General features: G+C 47.7%; 2 protein-coding genes across 3 annotated transcripts in view; one reads left to right on the top strand and one right to left on the bottom strand.

Annotated features, from left to right (window-relative positions):
- Positions 1–8,765: 8,765 nt before the first annotated feature.
- FRAT1 (FRAT regulator of WNT signaling pathway 1) lies at positions 8,766–11,281 on the bottom strand. Its single transcript, XM_049855979.1, has one exon. The coding sequence runs from the start codon at positions 11,089–11,091 to the stop codon at positions 10,282–10,284; it is 810 nt and encodes a 269-aa protein (XP_049711936.1). The 5' UTR covers positions 11,092–11,281; the 3' UTR covers positions 8,766–10,281.
- The window catches only part of ARHGAP19 (Rho GTPase activating protein 19), a 77,402-nt gene continuing 73,528 nt past the window's right edge, over positions 10,461–14,334 (top strand). The window contains exon 1 of one of the 2 annotated variants that reach the window (XM_049855975.1): positions 10,461–10,500. In XM_049855975.1, the coding sequence (XP_049711932.1) occupies positions 10,463–10,500 (38 nt within the window). In that variant the 5' untranslated portion in view covers positions 10,461–10,462. Of the gene's footprint in view, positions 10,501–11,650; positions 11,690–14,334 lie in introns of those variants that run through there. The other variant, XM_049855976.1, reaches the window with a different exon arrangement.

Here is a 14,334-nt window from a genome sequence, read left to right as displayed (position 1 = left end):
ATAAGAGCCTTTACATGAACAGATATATGCACACCCATGTTCACTGCAGCACTGTTTACAGTAGCAAAAAGATGGAAGCAACCAAGGTGCCCATCAATGGGTGAATGGATAAATAAATTATGGTATATTCACACATAGAATACTACACAACAATGAAGAACAATGATGCATCTGTGAAATATTTCATAACATGGAGGAACCTGGAAGGCATTATGCTGAGTGAAATTAGTCAGTTGTATGAGACCACTGTTATAAGAACTCAAGAAATAGTTTAAGCAGAGAAGAAAATATTCTTTGATGGTTACAAGAGTGGGGAGGGAGGGACAGAGACAGGTATTCACTAATTAGAGTAGACAAGAACTATATTAGGTGAAGGGAAAGACAACACACAATACAGGAGAGGTCAGCACAACTGGACTAAACCAAAAGCAAAGAAGTTTCCCAAATAAACCTAATGCTATGAAGGCTAGCATAGCAGGGGCAGGGGATTGGGGACCATGGTTTCAGGGGACATCTAAGTCAATTGGCGTAATAAAATTAAGAAAACACTCTGCATCCCACTTTGGTGAGGGGCGCCTGGGGTTTTAAACGCTAGCAAGTGGCTATCTAACATATATCAATTGGTCTCAACGCACCTGGAGCAAAGGAAAATGAAGAACACCGAGGATACAAGGTAATTATGAGCCCGAGAGACTGAAAGGGCTGCATAAATCAGAGACTGTATTAGCCTGAGACCACAAGAAGTAGATGGTGCATGGCTACAACTGATAACTGCCTTAACAGGGAACACAACAGAGAACCCCTGAAGGAGCAGGAGAGCAGTAGGATGGAGACCTCAAATTCTCATAAAAAGACCAGACTTAATGGTCTGACTGAGACTAGAAGGACCGCAGAGGTCACGGTCCCCAGACGTTCTGTTAGCCCCAGACAGGAACAACTCCAAACCCTCCTCTTCAGACAGGGCTTGGACTGAACTATAAGATAGAAAATGGTACTGGTAAGCAGTGGGCTTCTTGGATCAAGTAGACACATTAGACTATGTGGGCAGCTCCTCTCTGGAGGGGAGATGAGAAGGCAGAGAGGGACAGAGGCTGGCTGATTGGACATGGAAATAGAGGGAGGAGAGAAGGAGTGTGCTGTTTCATTATGAAGCCTCCGTCAAGACTTCCCCCTGCTCCGGTAGTTCCCTGCCCCCTTAGCAGCCCGCCAAGCCAAGTTTCTAATTGCTGTTTGGCCCAACCATGCTGCAGCCATAACCACAGCTTGAATTTGGTGCGAGAATTCCGCGCATGCATGAACCAGGATTTTGGACCGCGCACAGGACCTGAAGAGCTGCGTCCACCGTCTGTCTTTGGACCTGAACATCACCGACATGATTCAACATCCGGACCTCCAAATGTGGGCATAGGAGGGCTAAAGACAGAGAGTTGCGGGCACCAAACCCAACACCCAGATGCAATGGGAAATAAAAAGCTCCCCAACGCCCTCGGACAGAGAGCACATGGCCTTATAGTTGCTAGACCCCGCGTTGCTCCTTGTCTGTGAAGACAATGAATTTCTACTTTCTGTTTCCCTTGCAACTGGTGGTGTGGCATTTGTCTTATTTTGATCAGCTAATTAAATAGGACAGGACAAGAACCCTCATTCTGTTACAGTTAGGGGGAGAGCAACTAGGAGTATATAGCAAGGCATATATAAATATTTGTATGAGAGACTGACTTGATTTATAAATTTTCATTTAAAGCACAACAAAAAAAAAAAAAAAGAAGAAAGCATAAGGTCATTAAAAAGAAAGGAAAGAAAGAAAAGACCAAAAGGGATGTCAGAAACTTGCTCTTGAACATCAAGTAGCTAAAGTGAACAGAAGGGATGATGAAGTAAAAGAGCTGAACAGATTTCAATGGGTGGCTTGAGAAAACAAAGTAAAACATTATAATGACATATGCAAAGACCTAGAGTTAGAAAACCAAAAGGGAAGAAGAACAAGCTCAGCGTTTGTCAAGCTGAAAGAAGTGAAGAAAAAATGAAATCTCGACTTGCAATATTGAAGGATCCTATGGGCAAAATACTGAATGATGCAGGAAGTATCAAAACAAGATGGAAGGAATACACAGAGTCTCTCTACCAAAAAGAATTGATGTATGTTCAATCATTTTGTAACCAAATGCCACTTGGGTTCTTGTCCTGTCCTATTGGCCGATTGAAATAAGATGGACACTAACTGTAAGGGAAACAGAAAGTGGCAAGTTTATTGTCTGCACATACAAGGAGCTACGTGGGATCTAGCAACCATAAGGCCACGTGCTCCCCATCTGAGGGGGCTGGGGAGCTTTTTGTTTCCAGTGGCTTCGGGGATTTGGTTTGGTACCCCGAAGTCTCTGCCCTTAGCCCTCCCATGCCCATATTTGGAGGTCCGTATATTAAATCATCTTCCATCGGATGTGCATGTAGTGGGACCTCTCACTTATAATATGGAATTGAGTGACATCATGGGCTGGAAAATATCATTCTTTCCGGCGACAATCGGGTCCTGCGTCGTTTGAAGGACGTGATCTCTTCAATCTGTGCGTGGTTCAAGGTGTAGCTTGGGCCAGTTCAATGGATGGAGCCACTGCCTGCTGCGACTTCCTGAAAAATGTGCTGGAAACAAGATCGTGATTAGCAAGACAAAGAAAGGGGCAGGCGTTGACTGGGGTTTTTAATGTCAGGAGGTAGCATGTGATCAGGAACCAATTGTACTGAAGGAAGAAGTCCAACTGCACTGAAGATGTTGGCAAAAAACCAAGGCGCCAGGAATTTACAGAATATCAACTGAGATGTTCCAACAAACGGATGCAGAGCTGAAAGTGCTCACTCATCTATGACAAGAAATTTGGAAGACAGGTACTTGGCCAGCCAACTGGAAGAGATCCATATTTATGCCAATTCCAAAGAAACGTGATCCAACCGAATGTGGAAATTATCGAACAACGCTATTAATATCACGCACAGGTAAACTTTTGCTAAAGATCATTCAAAAGTGGTTGCACAGTACATCAACAGGTAACTGCCAGAAATCCAAGCCGAATTCAGAAGAGGATGTGGAACGAGAGATATCATTGCTGATGTCAGATGGATCCTGGCTGAAAGCAGAGAATACCAGAAAAATGTTTACCTATATTTTATTGACTATACAACTGCATTCAATTGTGTGGATCATAACAAATTATGATTAACATCGTGAAGAATGGGAACTCCGGAACACTTAATTGTGCTCATGAGGAACCTGTACTTAGATCAAGAAGTATTTCTTGAAACAGAACCAGGGAATACTGCGTGGTTTAAAGTTAGTAAAGGTGTGTGTCTGGGTTGTATCCTTTCATCATATTTATTCAATCTGTATGCCGAGCAAGTAATCTGAGAAGCTGGACTATATGAAGAAGCACGGGGCCTCAGGATTGGAGGAAGGCTCATTAACAACCTGTGTTATGCAGATAACACAATCTTGTTTGCTCAAAGTGAAGAGAACTTGAAGCACTTACTGATGAAGATCAAAGACTACAGACTTCAGTATGGATTACGCCTCAACATAAAGAAAACAAAAATCCTCACAACTGGACCGATAAGCAACATCATGATAAATGGAGGAAATATTGAAGTCATCAATTATTTCATTTTACTTGGATCCACAATTAACACCCACAGAAGCAGCAGTCAAGAAATCAAACGACTGGCAGTGGACAAATCTACTGCAAAAGACTTCTTTAAAATGTTAAAAAGCAAAGATGCCATTTTAAAGACTAAGGTGAGCCTGACCCAAGCCGTGGTGTTTTCAATCACCTCATATGCATGCGAAAGCTGGACGATGAATAAGGAAGACTGAAGAATTGACGCCTTTGAATTGTGGCGCTGGCGAAGAAGATTGAATATACCATGGACTGCCAAAAGAAGGAACAAATACGTCTTGGAAGAAGTACAGCCAGAATGCTCCTTGGAAGCGAGGATGGTGAGACTTTTCGCACATACTTTGGACATGTTATCAGAAGGGACCAATCCCTGGAGAAGGAGGTCATGTTTGGTAAAGTGAAGGGTCAGCGAAAAAGAGGAAGACCCTCGATAAGATGGATTGACATGGTGGCTACAACAATGGGCTCAAGCATAATAACAATCCTGAGGATGGCGCAGGAGTGGGCAGTGTTTCCTTCTGTTGTTCATAGGGTTGCTATGAGTTGGGACCAACTCGAGGGCACTTGACAACAAGAAGAATGATTAAGGGGTCCCTGGGTGCTCAGTTAATGTGCTCAGCTGCTAACTGACAGTTTGGAGGTTCGAGTCCACCCAGAGTCGCTACAGAAGAAAGGGCTGGAGATCCACTTCTGAAAAATCAGCCACCGAAAACCTTATGGAGCCCTGTCCTACTCTGACACACATGGGGTTGCTGTGAGTCAGAATCGACTGGACAGCAAATAGTGGTGGTAGAACAACAACTCCCTTGCCCTTGTTGTGTTGTCAGTTGTCATGGAGTCAGTTCCAACTTACGGAGACCCCGTGAGTGTAGAGGAGAACTGCTCCGCAGGGTTTTCAAGGCTGTGTCCTTTTGGAAACAGATTGCCAGGCATATCTTCTGAGGCACCTCTGGGTGGGTTGGAATCACCGACCTCGCAGCTAATAGTTGGGGGCTTAACTGTGCACCACCCAGGGACTCTGTCTACACTTCCCTTAACACTTACCTACACAACAGGGGTGCATGACTGAGAAACCGATCTTACCTTTAGAGAACACAAAAATTTATGCCTTTTAAAAAACAGGTCGAAGTTGTTAAAAGGCAGGATTTTTTACTAAAGAGTCAAAGAAATGGCCTTCATGCAATAGCTTTTAGGAATGATGTTATGTTGTAGAAATTATTTATTTTTTGCTATTTGCTTCCCATATACTATCTGATTTAATCTTCATGCACTTTTTCAAGGTGGGCTCTTACCCCCATTTTGCAGATGAGTTAACTGAGGTTATAGAGGTTATGGAGTCTGTCCCAAATCACACAGCTAATAATGGAGGGCTGCCTGTAGGGCCCATGTTCTTGTCTATTTTGTCTTCTGAGAAACGCTGTTATGGGCAGGTCACTTGCTCTCCCTTCAGCGATGGATGGACAACCAGGAGAAAGAGCCACATGGAAGGGTTTTTGCTGCCTTTGCCTGCACCAGCTTTCACAGTGTTTAAATGGAGTGACCTCCAAGAGGAGAGCTCTCTGGGCTTCCAGCTCCTCATCGCTAAATGAGGTAGTAGCACTAGACTGCCGAAGGCTGAGCTCTCCCGGGGCTGACATTCTGTGACTCCTTAGCATCGGTGGAATAGGTAGGGTGCTCATTGAGTGAGTTAGTAATTTGGTTGCCACGGTAACTTTTATCTGATTGGAAGGGATCACAGAGTTTGACACAGACTTGGCGGGGTAGGAGAGTGGCGTCTGATCTTCACTCCATGTTTCTGCTTCTGAGCTGGAAAGGGGAAGAACAAAAGGGGATAAAAGCTGAATTCAAATATTGTAGCATTTATGCCTTATTCAGAGTAAAATCTTGGGATGGCAGACTCTGGCGCTCCCCCTGAGGTCTGACATTCTTTTCTCCAGATCACCTCTGTTATTTGCCGATTTCCGTGTTTTAATTTATTTTTCATTGAGCTTAGCTTTTGTCTTTTTTTTTTCAGTCTCACCCAGGCTGTTTTCTGTGGTCAGCTGTCTTTATAGGATGCTGGATTTTTGTAAGAAAACGGTTATGGTATACCTGGCTTTCCTTAGCTCAGCCTAGGGACCTGGGGCACAGTTTTCCAGGGTTTCAATGACAGGCCTGCCAATTGCAGAGGTGTCGTTCAGACCCCTAGTGTATGTGTGGAGTTTTGCCGGGAACAATATTGGACCCTGTCTGATGATATTTAGAGAGGCCAGCTGGGCTACGGGGAACAAGCCTGAACTGGGAGGCCATAGACCTCATTTCTAGATTCTGCAGGCCTCCCACTTCACGACCTTGGTGGGTGGCTCTGCTCTGTCCCCTTCACTGGACTATTTTCCACCCACAAATAGGATAATAACTTTTAAAAATTATATATGTAAATCCTGCCTTATTCCAAAAAGGATTTGGGGTAAATAGTAAGACCTTGCAGGAAATTTTAAAAAGATGGCTATGAGATTATCAAACCCAAACCAAACCCAGTGCTGTCGAGTTGGTTCTGACTCATAGCGACCCTATAGGACAGAGTAGAAGTGCCCCATAGAGTTTCCAGTGAGCACTTGGTGGATTCGAACTGCTGGCCCTTTGGTTGGCAGCCACAGCACTTAACCACTACACCACCAGGATTTCCAAACCCACTGCCATCAAGTCGATTCCGACTCATAGCGACCCTATAGGACAGGGTAGAACTGCCAGACAGGGTTATAGTACATTTAAAGTGCCTGGTGCATAGCAAGCGTTAATTTTCTCCAGACTTCCTTTTTTAAGGAGAAAGAGTTCCTGCGTGGCACAAATGGTTAATACTTTCGGCTGCTAACTGAAAGTTCGGAGCTTCAAGTCCACCCAGAGGTGCCTTAGCAGAAATGCTCCCAAAAGATAAGCCATTGAAAACCCTATGGAGCACAATTCTACTGACATGCATGGGGTCACAATGGTTGGAAATGAATCTATGGCAACTGGGTTTTGTACTGAGTGAGGACAAGGTTGATTCTAGTCTTAACCGACCATTCTTATTACAAGAAAAAGCTAGTACAGTCGATTCAGCGGCATCAAATCATGGCCAGTTTGGGGATAGAGAGAAGGCCCTGGATGGTTCCTAATTCTCTGACCCCTTAGAGATCCTACCCCAACCGGGAGCAGGCCCGAGGGCCCCAGGGCTACTCCAGTGTCAGGGGAAGTCAACACCTGACCAGTTTCCCTTCATGCCCAGTGCCCAGGGGTTGTTGCTCACTGGACTGTCTGAGCAGGCCCTCCTTCCTCAGTTTGTATTAGAGCCTCTGTCACTACCCTTCTCTTGCCGGGCATCACTGGACTGATCCCCCTGTGCCTTTCTGGGCAGTAATGGCAGATTACCCAATAAGCAAGGTAAGCACAGGCTTACTTGTGCTTCCTTACTAATCTGTAGTGAACCATTTCACATGGGTTTCACCACATCACTGAGTAATTTGTCCCTGTCAGGGATTGTACATTTGAAGAGGCTTTGATTCTGTAGGAATATGCTGTAGGGTTGGGAGAGAAACAGATGCCAGTTGTACCTAGAAGCAGAATCTTTGATGTGGTGAAACCCATGTGAAATTGTTCACCACAGATGATCCGTAAGCAAGGTAAGCACTATGCTTACCTTACCTATTGGACAATCCGCCCCTACTCGGCAGCTGTGGGAAAAGGCTGGCTCAGTGTGTTCTGGAGGTATTCCTCAGAGGCCACTGGGGGTCTGTGGTGTATTTGCAAGCAAATGGGAAGGTACAGACCACGGCACTGAGTCAAAGGGGAGTTAGAAAATCAGGGCTTTTCAGTAATAAACCCAAAAATAATAGAGCACTCAATCTAGAAGACCCTCTGGGGATCATGGCACACCTTCATTTCATGAGAAATGGAAGACCCGGTTGCTTGGTTACTTAGCCACAGCCCTGGGAAGGAAGAAGTAGTAAGGAGGGTGGGCTAGGGACTAGACACTGTTCATCTCCAGTATGTGCCAATCACCATGTACCCTTTATCTCATCATCTCTGTTGTACAGATGAGGAAACTGAAACCCACAGAGGTTGAGCAACTTGTCCAAGTTTCCTCATTTAGCTAGTGGACTTGAGCCCTGGGATCCTTTCTGTTGCCCAGGCCAACCCAGTCCTTGATGTGTCGCTCCTCCCCTTCCTTGAAGGAACAGACGGAAATAACTCAAAACTGGAGGGATAGATATGTCACTGCTTAAGAAGAGAACCGTAGCCACATGCCAAGGGCAAAGAAAGGGGAGTCCTTTTAATTCACTCCCAGCCAGTTTTCCCACCACTAATTTTTTTTTTTTAAAGCCTGCATCCTGAGCAGCCCCCAACCAAATACTACTCCAGCCTTAAGGGCCACCTCATGGAACAAGTTCATTAATGACCACCAAACCAAACCGAAACCAGCTGCCGTGGAGTTGATTCCAATTCATGAAGACTCCATGTGTATCAGAGTAGAACTGAACTCAATAGGGTTTTCAAGGCTGTGACCTTTCCGAAGCAGATTGTCAGACCTTTATTTGGGAGGGGCCTCTGTGTGGGTTCCAACATCCTTTTGGTTAGTAGTCGAGCACTTAATGTTTGCACCACCCAGGGAATCCTTTAATGACTGCACTAGTAAGAAAAAAACGATATGTTTCCCAGTCTGCGATGACTGATCTGATGTCCCTTGCTAACATAGTCAGAAAAAAAAAAATCATAAATCATCTCCATTACTAAACAGTAATCCAAATGGCTCTGAGGTTTGGGTGAATGGGATTGGTCCAAAGCCTGACCTCACTTTCATTGAATTTCATGCCAGGACCAATACACACCCAGCACAGACCTTGTCTAACTAGTGAGATCCTCAGTCACAAAGACGCTGTAATTACCATCTCAAAGCCAGGCTGACAGGGATTTCAGGTGTTTTCATGTTTATGGAGATCAGAGAAATGTGTTCTGTACATCTTTTCCACTGAGCGGAAGGATAAAACCAAGCAAAAACCCAACACATTTATTCAAAACGTATTTAAGATAAAATCCTATAATGAGGATAGCCACAATTCCAGACACTCCAGTGCCAAGTGTAGATAGCCACATCCAGATGATGGACAAGCCATTGACTCCTACAAAGCTAAAGCAAGAACTAGAAGGTTTTAGCTCCCTTGGAGTGAGTGCGCAGCGTGCTCCAAGCACTTCACCACGGTTCACAAAGGCAAAGCCTGCTGCTTCTCCATTTGGAGAGTAGCATTTTCTACTCGGTTTACTTCACTTACAAAGGCGAGTGGGCATGGCTGGCGGTGGGGTAGAGGGAGGAAATCAACTCCTATCCAGGAAATTGCAGCTGTTATTGCAAAAAGCCCCGGAGAGCCCATTATAAGCTGCAGTGAGAGGCTGTCCCTGGAGTGCCTGTCACGTGGCGTCTCCCCAGCCCCCAGCCCGGGCCCCCAGGAACGCCCGCGCCACCCGCTTGAGTAGGAGAGGAGAGCCGAGGGACAGAGGTGGGATCTGGGGCCACGTCTCAGGACAGTGTCCGTGACAGCCCAGAGCGTGGCCAGGGGCGGCAGCCGTCAGTGGGAAGCACAGGCTCCGGGCACAGCCCAGCCTCTCCACACCCGCGGTGGCGGCGGCGCGCGTGTCCTCAGGAGACTCCAGCAATTGCAAAACACCGCGCACTTCTCGGAGTATAGGCAGAGCCCGGCGACTCTTCTACCCTGCTGGAGCCTGGCACCGCTATGTGCGACCAGAAAACTGACCTTGACCCGGAGGAGGGGCGGGGCGGCTGTTAAAAGCCACTTTAGAGAGGACCGACGGGTCACTCCCCGCCTCACTCTACCTTTCCACCACCCAACACCTCCTGTCCGGGTCCTACTCTCCTGTCCCCAGGCTAGGAGTACAGCCTTCCCCGACGGCTCTGAAAACAGCAGCCGGCCCCAAAGAAGGGGCAGAGAAAAAGGCTACTCCTATTCAACCCTCAAAGGTTCCTTTCATGGTACGTGCGTTTTATATTAAGAAAGAGCACTTCAAAAGACATGAGGTCCTTTTTTAAATGTAAAATTTCAGGCCTGGCAGTTTGAGGTGCTCCCTGGAATTATCAATGTCTATTTGTGTTTCCCTCCCTCAAAATGGATCAGGGACCAGCCCTGAAACGGTTGATCAAGTAACTGGGATCGCCCTCCAGCCTGAGCCCAGTGAGGCCGCTGGACTCGCGACGAGGGCGTCCGGGCCCCGGTCCTGGACAGCGTCCTTCCCGAGCTCTGCTGTCCTGAGTAGGGTGGACTGTAGTCACATGGCCACCAGGCTGTAGGGCCCTGAGAAGCTAGCTGCAAGGAACTGCACGCTGCGCCACCAGTACGTGTCTTATTAGGACTGGGGTTGCGAAATGTAATCTGCCTTGAATAGGGCCAAGACCTGTATTTCAAAGAGAGGGGCGCTTGTCCCCAGCTCCCCGCGGAAACCTTCGCGATTTTCCTATTCCTCGTCTTCATTAGCTTATATTTTCTGCTTTCAAAGGCGCGAGTTCTCCGTTAGTCTCGAGCAGGGCTGCAGTCCCGTGGGTACCCCCGACGCCTAGTCTGAGGCTGGCGCTGTGGGTACCCTGGGCTTGTTAGCTGCTGGGGACAAGAACTCTGTCTGCAGTTCTGAGCGGCGCGCTCCTCCTGGACGCGCCAGGGTCACTACAGGCTGCGCGAGAGCTGCGGGGGAGCACAGGTCCCGGGAGCCGGCGTTGGGGAAGCTTTGCATATAAATGCAGCCGTCGCGAGCGAAGCCTCCGCACTGCCTCCTTGATGAGGTTTCCCGAGAGTAGGAGCTGCTGCAGGAGACGGTGAGAGTCGTCGTCGCTGGTGCGGCCTTTGGCCCGGGGCCCGAGTCGCTGTCGTAGACGGCGGGAGGCGGCTGCACCCCGGAGCCATCCTCGCCGGCACCGCCCGGACAGCTGCCGCGAGGCGCCCGGCTTGCCGGATCCGGGAGTTCCTTCAAAGCCGGGCTGAGGGGGTAGTAGTGACAGCGCCGTGGGGCCGGCGGCAAACTCGGCCACTAAGTAGGGCGCAGCCCAGTCCCGCACGCTGCCGCAGTCCCCGAAGGTGCTATACAGGGCTCCTAGGTTCGTGGCCTCGACCGATGAGGGCGGCAGATGCAGCGGCAGCGCCGGGGGCCGGGCCCTGTACGCCGGCACCTCAGCCAGGGGCAGCGGTGGCTGCAGCGGCTGCCACGGCGGTGCGCACAAGGAGGCCGGGCTGTCCTGCGCCGGGTCCAGCTGCAGCGCCTCGCCTATCTGGGCCACTAGCCGGTCCACCTCGGCCGATCCGCCCAGCCTCGCTGGCTGCTCCAGCAGGAGAAAGCTATCCTCCTGCTCTTTTTCCTCCCCCTCCGCTTCCTCGCCGGCTTTCTCTTCTTCCTCCCTGCGGCACGGCATGGCCCCCGGCCCGGGCACCCGGAGCTCTGCAGGCGTCGTCGGCGGCCCGGCTCCCGTTAGGGTTCGGTGGGCCGCAGCAGAGCCGGGAGTGATCCTGACGCCAAAGCCAGGGCCGGGGATGCGGAGGACTAGGAAGCCGGAGCCCGCCAGGCGCTCGCTGCGCGCCTGCAGTCGCGGGAGCCAGAATTCTACCCGCTGTTAGATTTGTAAACAATGGGTGACGTAGCGCCCGGCCCTACCACAGCGCGGGGACTGGGGGTGGTGTGTCATTCGAGGGCAGGGGTCCTGCAGGTCTGGGGTTCAGGTTGAAGCCCTGCTGCCTCTGAGCTCAGGATGGCCGAGTGCGGTGTGCGGGAGTGCACTGGGGAGCTGATCCTGGCTTTCTTAGCCAGCAGTGATAGGCATTTCCAGAAGTTGGACACCGACGCGGACACCATTGGTTTCTTCCACACACAAGCACATACACTTAGACACACACCAACACACACCCCTTCTCTCGGCGCGACAAATATTGTTTTAACCTTCGCGCTTTCGTGATCCTGGGTGCTGGTGCTTGGAGAGTGATGACGAGAAGTGCTGGAGAGGCAAAGATGGAGAGGTGGGGGAGCCAGGCAGAGGGCCTGGCTAGAGGTTAGGAAAACAAGGCTGACTGGGATGGAAGGTAGGAAGGGACACTTCGGTGCAAGTGGTAATGGCGGAGTTGGAATTGGCAAAGACAGGCCACACATTAAGGTGATTAGTGTTTCTTGATCAGGCGGATGGGCGTGGGGGGCCTGGACTAGGGCTGGAGTTGCTGAAGACAGAGGAGAAGGTTGACGGGCTTGGGGGGGGCCGTGAGCTAGAAAGGCTTCTTTTAAGAAAAATTCCGCAGCCCAGTAGGGAGGATCCCTGCTGAGGTGCTAGCAGGAGGGGAAAATGGAAAGCTGTTTGGTTAAAAATGGAGATGTGGGTTAGCTTAACCTTTGTAGATATTATGGTTGGCTTAGTGGTAAACCAAGACTTCATTTTTAACCAAAGGAGCAGAAAATGATCCTTTAGTGTCATGTTGCTTGGGGATTTTGGACTGTTATTCAAAATTCCAAGCCCTCCAGGCCTAACTTTCAGACACTGCATTTATAGGTAAGCTTTTGGTGGACCTGCCTTTAAAAGCCAACCAGGCCATCACCAACTGAATTATGGTGATGGCTGCACCACTAAGTAAATTCACTAAAAATAATTGAAAGTTCTCTTCAGATGACTGAATTTTACTGCATATAAATTACATTTTGGAAAAGTTGTTTAGGAAGCCTGCTTGGCTGCTAAGCAAAAGGTTGGAGGTTTGAGTCCACCCAGAGGCATCTCATAAGAAAGGACTGGAGATCTATTTCCAAAAAATCAGCCACTGAAAATCCTACGGAACACAGTTCTGTCTGATACACGTGGGGTCGGTGTGAATTGGAATCTACTCAACAGCAACTGGTTTTAAAGTTGTTTTAAAAATTAGCCACAAAGCACACACCCACAAACACACAGAATCCAACAAGGAGAGTTCGGACTCTGTGCAAAGCAACAGGGTGCTTGTTACTTTATCGATAACAGAGGGGGATGCTTTAGAAAGGGGATGCAAGAGGGAAAGATTGGGGGCCAGGGATCCAGATAACAAGTAGAAATCGAGGGTATTGGTGAGTGGTGCTGAGGATGACACTTAGAGTAATAATCCTTTAGGAAGTGGTGGAATGGAATGAAATCCTGGACAACTTCAGTATTTTCTCCATTTATCATGATGTTGCTCATTGGTCCAGTTGTGAGGATTTTTGTTTTCTTTATGTTGAGGCGGAATCCATGCTGAAGGCTGTGGTCTTTGATCTTCATCAGTAAGTGCTTCATGTCCTCTTCACTTTCAGTAAACAAGGTTGTGTCATTTGCGTATTTCAGTTTGTTAATGAGTCTTTCTCCAAACGGGATGCCCTGTTCTTTTTCACATAGTCTAGCTTCTCAGATTATCTGCTCAACATACAGATTGAATAAGTGCGGTGAAAGGATACAACACTTTCATACTGTTCCTGGTTTTAAACCAGGCAGTATTCAGCTTGTTCTGTTTGAAAGACTGCCTCTTGGTCTATGCACAGGTTCCACATGAGCACAATTAAGCGTTCTGGAATTCCCATTCTTCACAGTGTTGCCCATAATTTGCTATGATCCACACAGTCATATGTCTTTGCATAGTCAATAAAACACAGGTAAACATCTTTCTGGTATTCTCTGCTTTCGGCCAGTATTCATCTGACATCAGCAATGATATCCCTTGTTCCATGTACTCTTGTGAATCCTGGCAAATTTCTGGCAGTTCCCTGTTTATATAGTGCTGCAGCCCTTTTTGAACGATCTTCAGCAAAATTTTACTTGTGCATGATATTGCTTGATAATTTCTGCGTTCTGTTGAATCGTGTTTCTTTGGAATGGGTGACCTTTATTAGGTTGTAAATGTTTCCTTCCATTCCTGATTTTTCGAGTGTTTTTATCGTGAAAAGACCAACAACTTATTTTAAATTGTTCATTTGAGAATGTGGTCAAAGCAGCCATTTATTAGCTATACTATTCTGAACCTGATTCTTTAAAATTTTAAGATGAAAATAAATAGGAGCAGTTTCTAATCTCTGTTTTTATTCTTTGGTTCAGGATTTATAAGCTTCAAGCGTTTTTCTGGGGTTGAAAATGGTATGACTGCTGCCTTAGTCATCTAGCGCTGCCATAACAGAAATACCACAAGTGGATGGCTTTAACAAAAAGAAATTCATTTTCTCACAGCCTAGTAGGTTACAAGTCCAAATTCAGGGCGTCAGCTCCAGGGGAAGGCTTTCTTAGTGGTATGAGGTCCTCAACTCTGGTTGCTTCTCTTTCGTTTAATCTCCAAAATGTGGTGCAGGCCACATCCCAGGGAAACTCCCTTTACATTGGATCAGAGAGGTGACCTGAATAAGAGTGGTGTTACAATCCTACCCTGATCCTCTCAACATAAAATTAGAATCACAAAATGGAGGACAACCACACAATACTGGGAATCATGGCCTAACCAAGTTGATACTCACATTTTTGGGGGGACATAATTCAACCCATTACCCAAAAAACCCAGTGCCGTGGTGTTGATTCCAACTCACTGCGACTCTATAGGACAGAGTAGAACTGCCCCATAGAGTTTCCAAGGAGCGCCTGGAGGATTCGAACTGGCGACCGTTTGGTTAGCAGCTGTAGTACTTGACCACT

This window comes from Elephas maximus, chromosome 16 (assembly GCF_024166365.1).
Source record: "Elephas maximus indicus isolate mEleMax1 chromosome 16, mEleMax1 primary haplotype, whole genome shotgun sequence".
Lineage (NCBI taxonomy): Eukaryota > Metazoa > Chordata > Mammalia > Proboscidea > Elephantidae > Elephas > Elephas maximus.
This window is presented reverse-complemented; position numbering and strand designations above follow the sequence as displayed.

Excerpts from the sequence above, each read along its gene's own strand:
- FRAT1 (XM_049855979.1), bottom strand. The coding sequence starts at position 11,091 with ATGCCGTGCCGCAGGGAGGAAGAAGAGAAAGCCGGCGAGGAAGCGGAG.